Genomic DNA, 17188 nt, shown 5'->3' on the forward strand with positions numbered 1-17188 from the left:
CTTGTAGGGTTTCTTGCTCTTTTTATTGATCGGCAATGAAGCAATGAGAAACGGAACCACTGTAATGTTGGAAGCAGAACGCCTTTGGACTGTATGTTGTTACACGTCATGAACTGTTTTGTTCAAAAGGGAATTACTGAAATTTGTGTCTTACTTCGTTGTAAACTCGTCTTTATCTAAATAAACAGGTTAACCAGCGATCTAAATCAAACAAAAAATTACAAGACGTCGACACGGGTTGTAGGTGGGGGGAGAAAATCAAGGTTTGCAGCGGGCGTCATTTACCCTAGTTATGTACTGTCCGTAAGTATATAGCTTGGAGCGATGGAGCACCAGACTATGCATAAACATGGTACAACAACTTATACAGTTACGGATTAGTCAGGAAGAAGGGAAATATTTGTAGGTGATTCTTTGACTCCATTCTTGCTTTGCATTTATGTGATTACAGTTTCCAGACAACTAAGTGGAAGCTCTTTCAGCTATGAGCACCAAGACATTCATAAAGTAACTGAACATCATTCTTAATATGGATGATTTGAAGCTATTCGCAAGAAATGTAAAGACTTTAAGCTAACCAAGCACAGTGAGAGGGAAACTTGTGAAGCCAGAGCACATACCCTTCCCTGAAGATGCCACTATTAAAAATCTGGAACTTTAGGGGACTTACAAGCACCTTGGTGTTGAAGAAAATAATGAAAGTCAAGGAAACTATAACAAGATGAATTCAAATACGAGAAATAAAATTTTGGCTAGAAGTAATGTGATCTGAGATGACAAATGAAAATACAGTGATTATTGCACTGGATAAGATGGTTGCAGGAAGGTACTCATAGAACGCAGAAAATGACACTACTGACTCATGTAAATAACGTAACAACAAAACAGACTCTAAGTCAAAACGATCATGGAGACAGAACTGTACGCATTGTCAGAAATCACGTCGCATTAAAATTGGCAGAGATTTGAAGCATCTCCGGCTTCAGAAAGAATGAAAACAGATTCAGAACTTCTGATAGTAGCTACACAATTTCAGACCTTGCGGGCTTAGAACTACAAATAGTAGTAATGAAAACCATTCAATACGGCATAAGGCGACTTTGTCGAGTACATTTTGAGACCACGACCCGTTTAATAACAGACTACCCTATTTTGGCGAAGAACGAGTATCTCAAGACGCACAATGTGTGCCCATAGGACGTAACACTTCCAGTACGATTAACAAATACACGAAGAGCGAACAATAGCAACCAATATGCGTCAGCCAGATAAAAGGTCGTGCCCCTTAATGGATTTCTGAGCCGCGTGTACGGGAACATTCATGACAAGGAGACTCAGTAGAAATTTCAAAGATCTAAACATTGAGATGTAAAATGGAATATAAAACAATGATTCGTGCGCTAGGGTCTGTCGTCTCAGATTGTATTACTTTTCGCCAGTAGTTTATTTCTCTAATTTGAATCGGATTCTTAGCATCTGTTTCACCTTCTTACAGTATCCTTGAGTTTCATTATTTTCTTCAGTATCAAGGTACTTGTAAGTCCCCTGAAGTTCTAGATTTCTAATAGCGACATCTTCAACCAAGTGTATTTGGTGTAGCTTCACAAGTGTGAGACTTTCTATAGAGACGTAACAAGCATCCTTAAGTATTGGCAAAAAAGCAGGAACATTTTGAGTTGAAGGGGACGCTAGATCATATAGCACAAGCATCGAAAAGCGTCGGAGATATTCAAAATTGAGACAATGACGTCGAGGCTAGACCATATCTTACGAAGTGAAGCAATAATTGTAAGTGGGAAAATCATAAATTAGAGATTTCACTAACTACATTGCTTCAGTACTCGCTTCCAGCATCGTGGATGGCAGCAGGCGGAAACTTACCGTGATTCAATGAAATTTCAGAACCGTCAAAATTGTCCAGAAGTTTGATTTTATTTAAGTGAATACCAGTCACGCCGTAAGATCGCAGAAAATACGTGCGAGTTTAGGAAAACAACAGGTATATCTGAAGACGTTGCAAAGAACGTTTCACATCAGAACTTCTTCTGAAAGCTTCTGCCATATTTTCAGACACCAAAGGCTACAGAGAGATGTGCTCTATAAGAATACAACATGTACAAGAACCCGGCGTCACATTACTGCATTTATAGTGAAATCTAACACTCGGAAATTAAGGATAAATTTCTACAAAGGCCACAGAAGCAAAAATTAAATTGGTGGTTATGAGAAATTTTGAAATGGCAGACGAGCATCAGTGATTATTATTATTCAATTTTATTCAATAACCGCTGTTCTTAGACTGTTAATTTTCTATTAATCTGAAGTTATTGCCGGCCGTCGTGGCCGAGCGATTCTAGGCGCTTCAGTCCGCAACCGCGCTGCTGCTATGGTCGCACGTTCTAATCCTGCCTCGGACATGAATGTGCGTGATGACCCTAGGTTAGTTAGGTTTAAGTAGTTCTAAGTTCTATGGGACTGATAACCTCAGATATTAAGTCCCATAGTGCTCAGAGAGTACACAACATCCGCTGAACACGAAAGGTAACCTCTTCGATGAAGTCCGCGGCAAAATGGCACACTCTGTTCCGAGGCAATCGTCTACAAAGTATCTCCGGCAACGTGTCTTTATAATATCGAATTCAGCGCTTCCAGTAAGTGACGTATATCTACAACAACAATCAACAGCTTATTTTACGGCCAAGCGCATTAAAACTGTGTGTGTCATACGAGAGGATACTCAGAAATGACAATAACTGGGAAAAATATACGCAACGAGTAGGGACTACAGACTAACCTTACTGATTGGAAACCAACTCCAAAATCGAAGATTCTTCTTGGATTTTCAGGGACAGAGAAGCCGGTGGACGATACAGAAAAATGGCCTACCGCAAGGAAGCGTACTGGCCCCAACACTTTTTAATATATATACTGATGACCAGCCCCTCCCCCAAGGCACCGAAAGCTTCATATATGCAGATGATTGCGCCATTACCGCTCAAGCAGACAGCTTTGAAACTGTTGAACAGAATCTGTCAGAAGCCCTCGAACAGCTTGCCACCTACTTTAAGGTGAACTATCTCAAACCCTACCCAGGGAAAACCCAAACCTGCGCCTTCCACCAAAATACTTAGGCGTCACCTTGGATAGAGCACTTACCAATAAAAAGCACTGCATGAACACTAAACACAAAGTAGCCGCGAGAAACAACATCGTGCGCAAACTAAAGGGCACAACATGGGGGGCACAGCCTGGAATAGTAAGAACCACAGCTCTTCAACAGTGAAGTACGCGTGTCCAGTGTGGTACAATTCTAGCGACGCCAAGCAAGTGGACATACCGCTTCATGAATCTTGCCGCATCATCACAGGCTGTCTGAGACCAACCCGACTGATAAATTGTACTGCCTGGCAGACGTGGCCCGACAAGATATTAGAGGGAAAGTAGCGGCCAGGAATGAAAAGACAAACACCAGCCAGCTCGCCGTCGGCTAAAATCCAGAAAAAGGTTCCTGCACACAGCAGAAAACATCGTCGGGACACCGCAGCAAGTGAGGCTGGCAATGTGGCGAGAAGAAAACGCGCGCTTTGGGGAATGGTTAGTCCCAAACGAAGAACTCCCTCCCGGCCATATGGAAGGATGGACGACATAGAAATCTCTTAATAGGCTGCGCTTTCGTGTCCCACGATCCAAAGAGAATATGCGCAAATGGGGCCTCTCAAATGTACCGGCGCTGTGTTACTGTGGACACACTCAAACCACCACCCACCTCACTCAATATGTGCTGTGCCCAAGCACCTGCACCGTGAAGGATTTGATGAATGCCACCCCGGAAGCGCTGGCTGGTCCAAGAATTCATAAAATAAAAAAACTACTTGACCCTGCTTATATATCTGTATACTCTTACACTCTTTTTGTATTTGTTATATACTTGATATGTATGTGTTAATCATTCTGATTTTATTTACGATGCTTCGGACACGATTAAATAAAGAAATAACTAAATGTGTCTATTATAATGTAGAAGTCTATTGTTCTGCTGCTGATTCAGTTTTAATGTGTGTGATTTTAATTTTACTTGACATTTTTCCGTTCTTGATTTCCACATTCTCAAAATTTATGATGAAAAATGAATACAATGCATATTAGAGGATATTTTTCACTGTGCCGTACACAACAGTATATTTAATTTCTGTTCAGTTAGCTCCTGTGAAGATTGTAGAATTGTGCGCCACTCTGAGGACTATTATTAGCTCTTACTTTTTTATGTGAGAGACATACTGTAGATCAACAGTTCCCTCTTGCACGTAGTGGTAATGATTCCACGTTAGTCTGTACGTATTTTCTAGACAGGTGGCTCTTTGTGAATTGGTTTGACTGCCAGACGTGATAGTAGTGTGTGTCCTTCAAGATGTTGCAACATCCTCCGCTATCTCGAGGCCTGCTCTTGATATCTTATCGTCGTCATTGTGTCGAGAGGTTTAGCGCTATTGTCGAATACCAGTAGATATCTTTGCTGTTTATCATTCTTTTAATCGCAGTACTGGATAATGCCTTACAAGAACAGTGATTTCTCACAGTAATATCTACGTCTAAACTCCACAAAGAAAGTTGTAGGATCAGGTGTGCGAAACTACACTCTTGGCCATTAAAATTGCTACACCACCAAGATGACGTGCTACAGACGCGAAATTAGACCGACACGAAGAAGATGCTGTGATATGCAAATGACTAGCTTTTCAGAGCATTCACACAAGGTTGGCGCCGGTGGCGACTCCTACAACGTGCTGACGTGAGGAAAGTTTCCAAACGATTTCTCATACACAAACAGCAAATGACGGCGATGGCTAGTGAAACGTTGTTGTAATGCCTCGTGTAAGGAAGAGAAATGCGTATCATCACGTTTCCGACTTTGATAAAGGTCGGATTGTAGCCTATCGCGATTGCGGTTTATCGTATCGCAACATTGTTATTCGCTTTGGTCGAGATCCAATGACTGTAAGCAGAATATGGAATCGGTGGGTTCAGAAGGGTAATACGGAACGCCGTGCTGGATCCCAACGGTCTCGTATCACTAACAGTCGAGATGACAGGGATCTTATCCGCGTGGCTGTAAAGGATCGTTCAGCCACGTCTCGGATCCCTGAAACAACAGATGGGGACGTTTGCAAGACAACAACCGTCTGCACGAACAATTCGACGACTTTTGCAGCAGCATGGACTATCAGCTCGGAGACCATGGCTGCGGTTACCCTTGACGCTGCATCACAGACAGGAGCGCCTGCGATGGTGTGCTCGACGACGAACCTGGCTGCACGACTGGCAAAGCGTCATTTTTTCGGATGAATCCAGTTTCTGTTTACAGCATCATGATGGTCGCATCCGTGTTTGGCGACATCGCGGTGAAAGCACATTGGAAGTGTGTATTCGTCATCACCATACTGGCGTATCGCCCGGCGTTATGGTATGGGGTGTCATTGGTTACACGTCTCGGTCATCTCTTGTTCGCATTGTCGGCTCTTTGAACAATGGACGTTACATTTCAGATGTGTTACGACCCGTGGCTCTACCCTTCATTCGATCCCTGCGATACCCTACATTTCAGCAGGATAACGCACAACCGCATGTTGCAGGTCCTGTACGGGCCTTTCTGGATACAGAAAATGTTCGACTGTTGCCCTGGCCAGCACATTCTCCAGAACTCTCACCAATTGAAAACGTCTGGTTAATGGTGGCAGAGCAACTGGCTCGTCACAATACGCCAGTCACTACCCTTGATGCACTGTGGTATCGTGTTGTAGGTGCATGGGCAGCTGTACCTGTACACGCTATCCAAGCTCTGTTTGACTCAGGCGTATCAAGGCCGTTATTACGGCCAGAGGTGGTTGTTCTGTGTACTGATTTCTCAGGATCTATGCAACCAAATTGCGTGAAAATGTAATGACATATAAGTTCTATTATAATATATTTGTCCAATGAAAACCCGGTTATCATCTGCATTTCTTCTTGGTGTAGCAATTTTAATGGCCAGCAGTGTAGGTGGTTCACACCATTCTTATTTGCTTTCATTTATGGCTCCTCCCGTCCTGTGACGAGAAGTGTGCCGAACTGCCTTGGTTCTGGCTTGTCCTTCTGGAACAGGAGAGGCTACTTTTCACTGCAACATGTATTTAGGCATCTTTTCATTCCATCCAAAGTTAGAGTCTGTGAAAAATATGGGAAAATAATGGTACGTCTCTGTCTGAGAGACATTTAACTGCGGAAGCAAATCGTTCTGAACAGAGAATAAACAAACTTTCTAAGCTGGTTTTCGTGAGATATTAGGCGTCTTTTCTCCAGTTCCTGGCTACTGAAAATTTGTGTTCCACTCTTTCGTGAAATAAGGTAGGCTGTGAACATTATCGTTGTCTTTACCTTAGACAGGGTCATCGTTTAGCTTTAGGTGTTAAAAAAAATTAAAAAAAAAAACCTATGTGCCTAGATGTGTACAGGTATTAGAGGAGATAAAAAGAAACACTTTTGTTATGAGACACAAATGTCACAAGTTTGCTGTTTCACCTTGAAGTGACATCAAAGTTTGGTTGACTTCTTCTTATGAAACACTTTGATACTGGAATCTCATTCACAACGCAGTTACATCAACGTACTGCTAGGAAGGGTATGTTGTCACTACTGCTAGCAGATTCGAAGTCCCTCGATGAATAATTACGTTATTATTGTTTCTTTTATGTTGTGTGAAAATGACAGGTGGTAGATGTCTCATTTATGGGGAGATGGGATGCAACAGCCAAGTATCACGGTGCTTATATACAGAATAGTTTCAGGGAGGAGTTCACCAAACTATATCCCATTTCAAAGGCTTGGTGCCCGTGTACGTGAAACAGGCTTCCTTAGATCAAAGAGCTCGGTAACTCGAAGAATGCCAACTGTTGAGTTAAGGGAGCTGCGTTACAGCGAACTGAGCACAAACTCAGCACCAGCACATGATTAATAGGGAAGGAAATAAGCCAATGTGTGGAGCGTCCTTCACGAGATGGGCGCCCACCTATCCAAGTATCAGAATGTACAAACGTGTCATTTGACGGCTTTCTATGGTTTCATTGGTTTAAATGACTGTGCGTACTATGAGACTTAACTGCTGTGGTCATCAGTCCCCTAGAAATAACTACATAAATCTAATTAACCTAAGGACATCACAAACACCCATGCCCGAGGCAGGATTCGAACCTGCTACCGCAGCGGTCGCGTGGTTCCAGACTGTAGCGCCTAGAACCGCTCGGCCACTCCGGCCGGCTGACGACTTTCCATACCGAGTGGTATTTTGCCATTGGTATCTGCACCAAAATACAAACATCACGGACGAGGCTGCCTACGCCAGGGAACAAATATTCAGCAGCAACAACAGACATGTCTGTGAGTTTAAAAATACTCTGATTGGGTCGTACCTTCAGCCTAACTCGCACGACTGAGCAAACTATCGCCTCTTCCTTTGTGAAGCACTACCGAATGTGGAGAATGTCCCGCTAGCAGCCAAGCAACGATTATTATCCGAGCTCAATAGGTTTCACAACATTGTATTTGACCTTAATGTAAGGAAACATTTGTCCTATGTTTCCCTCAATTAATGGATTGGAAATGGGTGGGCCATCACAGTGGGCTGCACACAGTTCGGACCTCACTTTATGAATTTCCTTTTGGCTGGGAGATGAATCGTTTGATACACGAGACACAACAGACAATTCAAAAGAACTGGAGGCCAGGTTGGCTGAAGCTGCTGCCGTTATTTATGAAACAACTGGATTTTTCGAGCGTGTTGAAGATTGGAATAAAACGCAGGTACCGCATTTGTCCAGTAATGTAAACGGAAGAAGTTTTTAGCAACATCTGTTAATCAATCTCATCACTTGAAAGTTTGAAGTTAGTCTCTGAACGTACCTAGCCTAAAAAGTTCTTATGGACTCCTCGCGTGAATTTTTGTCACATAAGAAAGCTGTCTTTGCACTGATCAATGTACAAGATGAAAATTATTGAACTATATGAAATAAAATCGTCATAAGCTCTAACGGTTTGCGTTAGGACGTTCAAACTACACGGTTGGTCGCGGGGCATGAAGGGAGTTAGTATGGTTTGGTTTTGCGACTAATCCCACTTTCATTTGGATGGATTAGTCAATAAGCAAAATTGTTGCATTTGGGGGACTGAGAATCCGCATGTGCCATCGAGATGTCTCTTCACCCTCAACGAGTGTGCAATTTTCAGTCACGGAATAATCAGAGCGATATTCTTTGACGGCGCTGTGACTACCGGTCAGTACGTGAAGGTTTCGGAAGACGATTTCATCTCCATTATCCAAAGTGACCCTGATTTCGACAAGATATGGCTCATGCAAGATGAAGGTCGACCCCATCGAAGAGGAAGAGTAATGTTCTTTAGGAGCAGTTTGGGGACCGCATTTTGGCTCTGTGGTACTCAGATGTTACTGGCATGGGCCTCGAATTGGCCGTCATATTCTCCTGATTTGAATACGTGCGACTCCTCTTTTTTCTGGGGGGAAGGTGCTATATTAAAGACAAGGTGTCCGGTAATAGCCCCGAAACCATTGCAGAGTTGAAAACAGCTCTTCAGGAGGTCATCAACAGCATCGATGATGCGTCATTTCAGCGTGTCATGCAGAATTTCGTTATTCGTGTGCGCCACATCATCGCTAATGATGGCAGGCATGTCGAACATGTCATAATCTAAATTCGAATATCTGTAGTGATGTTAACATGTTTGATAAAGTGTGTGCAAGCCGTAGTTCGCAAATAATTTACGTTTTTTTCATATAGTTCAATAATTGTCACCCTGTAACTCGTCTGCTGTGTGCTACAGTGTATATATTACTATTTGGATTATTTGATATGATTGTATCATGGCCACACAAATAACTATATTCGATCACTCCGAAAATGGAGGTATTGAGAATGGCTACAAGTCTGTAACTAGTCACCATAAATAAGTATAGGAGACTTGCTAATGCAACTTGCAACGATATTCCAACTATTTCTCTCATTTAAAGGAGTGTTGCTGCTTATCTCGTCAGAGTATACCAACTTTTATGTATAATTATTTTTTATGCAGTCTATAGGGGAGAGCGTGGCAAAGTGGCCAATCCAACGTATTCATATTTTTTAAGCTGAGTAACAATATTTTGAAGTGCACAGAAATCAGTGATATAATCCGCAATTATTCAGGTATAATCTCATTTAGTGTAATTACCTCAGAATCAAATTAAGTACTTGACACAATTCAACTTCTACTAAGTGATTTAATGACTGCTTTGCGTGACATGAGTAGGTAAAGTGGTCACCTAGTTTTAAACTAAGAAGTAAGAGATAAAGCTGTTTTAAGAAAGAACGAAATATATTTAGTTGTAACAAATGATTCGTTTTTACTGCCAGTCTTCTCTTTGCCTTCCTTCCCTCTTTCCATCTTTGTACTTCCTTTTTTCTGTCTCTTCATCTGCTGCCTCGATGTTACTATTATGATTTACTGTGAGAATCGCCACGGAGTCCTCCTTTCACCGGCTGCTTTTACATTTTCCCCTACAAAAAGCCACCACTGAGGTGACCACTATGCCAACATTGACGCCATTACACAAATTCAGTATGAGTCTCTATCAGCGTAACCGAAATGGCAATACCTAAATAACAGTTACGCAGCCAGGTTATGACACTTTGAATGCAGTTTCATTAAAAAGACACAGGTCACATTCCTTCTCCACAAGAATACACAACTGACCTCTTATCTTCACCCTTACACTCACTCACTGGTCGTACCGGATTCGAGAGTCCATCACCGCAGCAACGTATTTTCGCCATCTGTCCCTGTCTTGGGCTATTTCCTTCCATTCACCTTCAATACCTAGGCTCCTCAAATCAGCCTTCACATTGGTCTCCCATCTACGCCTCAGTCTCCCCATAGGACGTTTTCCCTCTAAGTGCCCTACCAGTACTCTCCGCGCTGCCCTGCCCTCATCCATTCGAACTACATGACCTGCCCATCGCAGCCTACGTGATTTATTAATACTGATTATGTCAGGGCTTAAAAAGAGTTCGTGAACCTCTTCGTGATTCAGTTTTCGCCACTCTCTGGTAATGTCATCCCTTTTTGCTCCGAAAATATTCCTCAAAATTTCGTTTTCAAGTACTCGAAACGGCTTTTCATTTTGCACAATGAGAGACCTAGTCTCACACCCAAACAGCATAACTGGTAGAATTATAGTTTTGCATATTCTAATCTATAAATTCCTAGACAATATCCGTGATGAAATTAATCTATTCAGTGAGGAGTAGCACGCATTTCCCGCCCATAATGTCTTCTTCAGTTCGGATTCAATCTCATTTCTCGAAGTGATGTCCACACCTAGATATACGTAAATGTGTTCACTTTTTCAAACTGCATGTCTCCAACTCTTACCATTTCCTGATCTACTGCTGTTGGCATTATAGTTGTAACCAGGTATTTAGTTTTGTCTTCACTTATCCTTAGACCTACATCTTCACTAGTCTTGATTAACGCATTCACATTTGCTGTTACAGATTCTTTCCTATCGCTAATGATGTTTAGATCATCTGCAATACCCAAATATCTTAATATTTCCATTCAACTCCACACCCTCTGAATTATCTGCTGCCATTCGTACAATATATTCTAGGACTAAATTAAAAAGAAGCAGAGACTGGGCATCTCCCAGCTGAAGTCCGTTCTTCGTTACAAATTCTTCTGACTGCAATTTCCCTACACGTACTCTATCTTCTGTGTTTTTCAAACTCGCTTCTATAAGTATAACATACTTCTTTGGGATTTCAAGTTCCAAAATAATTGTCTGCAATTTTGATTTGCAATATTGAATCAAATGCTTTTGTAAAATCTATGAAAAGATTATGAACTGGTTAATTGTATTCCCATTTCTTTTCCAAAATTTGATGCAGGGTGAATATTTGGTCTATAGTTGATCTGTTTCTCCGAAAGCCAGCTTGGTAATCACCCACAATTTCATCTGCTTATGGTGTAAGCCTGCTTAGCAGAATATTCGAGAAAATTTTTAAACATACTGGTAATAGCGGTATCTCTCTATAATTATTACATTCCATTTTGTCATCCTTCTTAAAAATTGGGGGCAGAATCGACTCCTGCCGACGTCTTATCTTACATCAGCATAAGTAAAATCCACAAAAATTACTAAATATCTGAGAATCGGCACAATAGGCTAGATTTCGTTGTGTAACGGAGCCCACCAGGGAGGATACATTGAAGCGTCGTGCAAGCACCTTATGTGCCCCCAATGGCCTCTATTCCCTCCATGGCCACTTTACCAGCTCTCCACTACACGCATAATGCACACTTCAGCAGTAGTCCAGGATAGGAAACAGAACTGTTCGAAATATCTCTTCGGTAGTCATTCTGCTTCCTAGGTTCCAACCAATAAATTGTAACCTGATATTTCCATTTCTGTACTGAACCAATGTGATCATTTCGATTCTGACAGTTATACACAGGTAATTGTTCAAGTATGGTGGCTCGAATCAGATTATCGGCGCCGTGTGGGTTATAGCTTTCCCTGATCACTCTGTATCAGAAGTGGCAGTACTTACGGATGCCATTCCCGGCATCCACTTGTTCTAGGGTCCTGCGGTGGACCTCTAGATTTAAGTGAGTCCGTCCCTTGCGTATTTCTTCTAATCAGTTGTGATGGTATGTATGGAGTGCGTCGTTTATGACTGGAGTTTTTGTTTCAGGTGTGAGGCTGCCGCTGCGGCGGGTGGTGCATACTGGGCCAGCGAGGGCTCTGGGTCCTGCTGCTGGACGCATCTACGGCGGACAGGATGCCTACAGCGGTGAGTACCATGCCGAGCCCGCGGCCACTGTGGACACGTCACTTAGCAACCAGAGTAGTGAGTGGTGCTGGCGCCACCTGTGTTGTTTCAAAAGGGGGATACTAACAATAGACACTTATTAGAGGTCGCAATCAGGAATGAAATGGGTATTAATACCTTCAATAGACTGAAGGCTGATATTAAAATTCAATGTGGGAGGAAATCAGTAATAAGATTACTGCTGTGTACATAGTTCCGCGTAGTCAGCGCGTACACAGCTTCCCCACTAGAGCGCGCCACGCTAAGCACAACAGCGAAGGCGCAGCGCTCGTCCGTCTCTGCACTGCGAGATGGCGCTGCCATAGAGACGGACCAAATTCTGCTTCCGCCGATCCGCGTATTAATATGTAACGCAGCCAATGAGATTGCTGCTAACGTAGAACCTTTTCTCCTCGTGGATCACACTCGTGCAGTGATACATGAACGCTCGAGGTATTATAACAAGTGTACAGACCTCTGATTAGTCAGTCTGCATTAGTCTATATTTGTATGTACCAATCTATAGTCACGTTGGAGTCTGCGCCCAATCAGATTACCATATTCTTGTACATAGGCATGAAGATAAATGTATAGACACTTTTGTCAAGTATCAGAGATATATGTGAGAAGAAGATTTTTTTTTTTTTGGGGTCATCTGGTTTGATGCGGCCCACCACGAATTCCTTACCTGTGCTAACCTCTACATCTCAGAGTAGCACTTGCAACCTACGTCCTCAATTATTTGCTTGACGTATTCCAATCTCTGTCTTCCTCTACAGTTTTTGCCCTCTACAGCTCCCTCTAGTACCATGGAAGTCATTCCCTCATGTCTTAGCAGATGTCCTATCATCCTGTCCCTTCTCTTTATCAGTGTTTTCCACATATTCCTTTCCTCTCCGATTCTGCGTAGAACCTCCTCATTCCTTACCTTATCAGTCCACCTAATTTTCAACATTCGTCTATAGCACCACATCTCAAATGCTTCGATTCTTTTCTGTTCCGGTTTTCCAACAGTCCATGTTTCACTACCATAGAATGCTGTACTCCAGACGTACATCCTCAGAAATTTCTTCCTCAAATATAGGTACCAATACCAAAGGAACTTCAGATACTCAATTGTAAATAGCATACAGAACCAAGTTAATTGGTCACCGTCAATCTGCTATTCTAAGCGTGCAAGTGGCATTTCTATCGTCTGACCTAACGGCAGAAGATAAACACGCCACGATAAGAGCACGAGACATATTGCTGACACTTGCCTACTTTGTTAGAGCGACAAGTCAAATAATCTGATGATATGTGTACTGAAGGTCTTACGGTATGCACATCACATTTAAATAGTGACATTGCTTTTCCAGTAAAAGAGAAGAACTATTGCATAATTTATAGAATGGAATGGACAGTCTAATGGGTACAGGGTATGGACTGAGAGTAAACATAAGACGAAAGTAATAAGAAGTAGCAACAATTAGAGCAGCCAGAAACTTCAAAATTGGCGATCCAAAAAAAAAGAAAGGACGAAGCTGTGAAATTCTGCTGTCTTCGAAGCAAAATAACCCAAGGCAGACGAAGCAAGAAGGATTTGTGAAAGAACTGGCAAAGATGCATTTCTGTCTACTAGTATCAAACATACGCCCTAATTTGAGGAAGAAATTTCTGAGACTGTACGTTTGGAGCACAGTGTTCTATGTTAGTGAAACATGAACTGTGCCGCGATAGGAACGGGAGAGAATCGAATCCTTTGAGATATGGTGTCAAAAATTTGGTCCGACCATTAAAGCAAGGAATGAGGAGCATCTCTGCAGTATCGGCGACGAAAGGAATGTACAGAAAACACGTAGAAGAGGTGGTATGATTTGACATGTGTCACGACAGCAGGAAGTAACGTCTAACGTTCTAGAGCGGCTATAGAGGGTAAAATCTGTAAGGAAAGACAGAGACTGGAATAAATTCAGGATATAATTGAGGACGTGGGTTTAAAGTGCTACAGTGAAATTAATAGATTGACATAGGAAAGAAATTCGTGGCAGGCCGCGTCAGACCAGTCTGAAAACTTAGCAAAACCATAAATAAATAAATAAAATAAAAATCCAAAACTTCATTCCAGGAACCAAAATGTGCGTGTAAGAATAATTGATGAAGCAGTTGGGAGCTCCATGACATGATATTTCTTAACCTCTGCAACATTTTGACGATCACCTCGTGGCCATTTTCTGTTCTTGATGTCTGCTGCTGTTGAGAAATGACGTAACATTAACGGTCGTGGCGCTTTACAAGACAGCCGTCTTTCTCTCTAGAAGCTGGCAACAGCGGAGAAAGTGGCAAGGTAGGTGGACTGCTCTTACCTGTGGGTTCTTAGGTCCATTACCGTATCGTCCAGCGTCGTTTTCGTGACGTGGCCATCTTAATACCGTGGAGTGGAAGTGGAACACAGGGAAAATTTTCTGTTATTTAGGTTTTAGTACATGCGATATGGACAACTGAGAGATTGGTATCGACTAAGGCTTTACATGTATATAGATTACGGTGTGTAGTATAGGTCTTCTTCATGGTTTCTCAATCCATTTTATTGAGATAATGGAATTTTTTGTGTTACTGAAACAGGTGCAGCCGCATTAGGTAACAATAGCAAAATCATGACGATCTAATCATTGGCGAGTTTCAGCACTCCCCAGAATATAAACTGATGATTTGTAACATATAGAAACTTCTAGTACTTCCAAAATGTCGGACCATCATTCTGAAGCAAGTGTGTTTGTAGTTTGATCGTACCAACATTGCACAGGAATGCAAGAAAGAGTTACCTTTGGACTATACTGTGATTGAACCACAAATGTTACAAGAATCAGTGGTTACTGGTGATATGGGACTGACGATGAGATACAAGGGATACCTTGTGTTGTGGTTGGCAGGAGAGCCAACACCGTGTTACTAGAGGAGGCCGAAAGGCACGCGATTTAGCTCATGCAGACTGGCGTGAGGTCTGGAACAGGATAAGGAAATTAGAATTTAGAAACAACGGACGTAGCTGGTGGAATACTTAACTTTAATCCATTAATGACGAACGTCGCTCTTGACGGTACATGATTTACAATATCAATAGTAACTGATAATGGCGCCTTGCTAGGTCGTAGCAAATAACGTAGCTGATGGCTATGCTAACTATCGTCTCGGCAAATGAGAGAGTATTTAGTCAGTGAACCATTGCTAGCAAAGTCGGCTGTTACAACTGGGGCGAGTGCTAGGAAGTCTCTCTAGACAAGCCGTGTGGCGGCGCTCGGTCTGCAATCACTGATAGTGGCGACACGCGGGTCCGACGTATACTACCGGACAGCTGCCGATTTAAAGGCTACCACCTAGCAAGTGTGGTGTCTGGCGGTAACACCACACCTTGAGGCTGAGTCTGGTCAAACAGGAGCAGCTTCCAGGGGAAAAATACCATTGCGTATTTTCGAAGAGGTACGCATTAACCTTCATTAACATTCAGGTATTACTTTAGTGCTTGTAACAGTCGTTCATTTATTTTTCAGCAGGAACATAAAGACCTTGCTAGTTTATGAAGGCTTGACGTACTGTGAAGGAGACAAATCTGTGACAATATACAACTTTGCGACCACTGAATTATTGAAGCGTCTTTCATTGGAGCCCAACGCACTACCTTTTTAGTGTAGTTATCGGTACCCTTCCCCTAATGAACGTAGTCACACCCTACATAAGATCAACCTGCCGTTTACGTGTGCAGTGTCACTAACGCTTCCCCTCTCCAATTATCACGTGCTGTTCCTACGTGATGTGAACCGTGTCTTACAGGACAGTTCCCGTACCAGGTTTCGCTGCAGCTGTCGCTGCTGTTCATCCGGGCCCACAACTGCGGCGGCTCCATCGTCTCCACCACCGCCGTCGTCACCGCCGGACACTGCGTCATGAACCTCGGCACCTACTACGTGAGTACTCGGCAGAGCGAGCTTGCATGTCATACCGCATCCCGGCAAGAACAGTGACACAACTGAAAAATGCAAAACTTGAAAAAAAAATCGCCGTAATGACTTCTATAAAACTTACATTGAAATATACCGGCTGTCTCTGTAAGAGAGTGCAAAAATGTAACAGGGCTTAGAGCATTCTCAGCTGAACTGTTTGAGGTAGGGAACCTAGGGTAGGAGAAGCCAGCTTAAGGGGATGTGGAAGTAATGTTGTCTAACTTTTTGTCTAACATTACTGTTTATAGAATGAAACTTTCACTCTACAGCGGAGTGTGCGCTGATGTCAAACTTCCTGGCAGATTAAAACTGTGTGCCGGACCGAAACTCGAACTCGGGACCTTTGCCTTTCGCGGGAAAGTGCTGTACCAACTGAGCTAGCCAAGCACGCCTCACGCTACGTCCTCACAGCTTTAATTCCGCCAGTTCCTCGTCTCCTACATTCCTAACCTCACAGAACCTCCGGCACAGTCCAGCACACCATCTTAATCTGCCAGTCTGCCAGGAAGTTTCTAAACATTACTGTTGTCGCTGAACTATTTATATACGAGTACACTCTTAATTCCGTGCAAAAAAAAAAAAAAAAAAGGAAATGAGCTGATCACTAGAAAGGCGTGGGTCCGGGTTTTGTTTGTTTTACTTCTCCATATGTTCATTGTATTTACAATGTCCCGAACGTGCTGTTCGTCAGAGGCTGTGCATACAACATGGTGGTGCATCGCCTCACATCTCACATGAGTGTGCACGTTCGCAATCATCTCAGAGCTGTATTTCCTGGTCGCTGGATTGCAAGGGAAGGCCATATTCTATGGTCTGCGATGTCGCCTGACCTGAATGCCCTTGATTATTTCCTATGGGGATATTTAAAGTCAATTGTTTATGACACTCCAATTGATACAGAGAGAGAATTAGTGGCCAGAATTGTAGCTGCCTGTGATATGATTCAAAACATACCAGGAATATTTGTCAGGATACGTCAGAATTTTGTTCCAGGATGTCATTCTTGCATTGAGGTTCATGGCCGTCAGTTTTAGCACATTTTGTAAAGTGCAGTACAAATGTTACCTCCACTGTGTCAATGACTGTATCTGCAGTTAACTGTAACTAATGTAAATAAAAAAGTGCAAAATGGTTCAAATGTCTGTGAGGACTATGGGACTTAAGATCTGACGTCATCAGTCCCCTAGAACCTGTTTTTATTGTTGTAATCTTCAGTCCTGAGATTGGTTTGATGCAGCTACTCTATCCTCTGCAAGCTTCTTCATCTCCCAGTACTTTCTACAACCAACATCCTTCTGAATAATCTTTGTGTAT

The 17188-nt window shown here is 42.6% G+C and overlaps 1 protein-coding gene across 1 annotated transcript in view; it reads left to right on the forward strand.

Annotated features, from left to right (window-relative positions):
• LOC126336426 (trypsin-1-like) overlaps window positions 1–17188 on the forward strand; it is a 32329-nt gene that overhangs the window by 1781 nt on the left and 13360 nt on the right. Inside the window, exons 2-3 of the mRNA XM_050000120.1 lie at window positions 11778–11876; window positions 15705–15838. Coding sequence (XP_049856077.1) covers window positions 11778–11876; window positions 15705–15838 — 233 coding nt within the window. The remainder of the gene's footprint in view (window positions 1–11777; window positions 11877–15704; window positions 15839–17188) is intronic.

This window comes from Schistocerca gregaria, chromosome 2 (genome assembly GCF_023897955.1).
Source record: "Schistocerca gregaria isolate iqSchGreg1 chromosome 2, iqSchGreg1.2, whole genome shotgun sequence".
Taxonomy (NCBI): domain Eukaryota; kingdom Metazoa; phylum Arthropoda; class Insecta; order Orthoptera; family Acrididae; genus Schistocerca; species Schistocerca gregaria.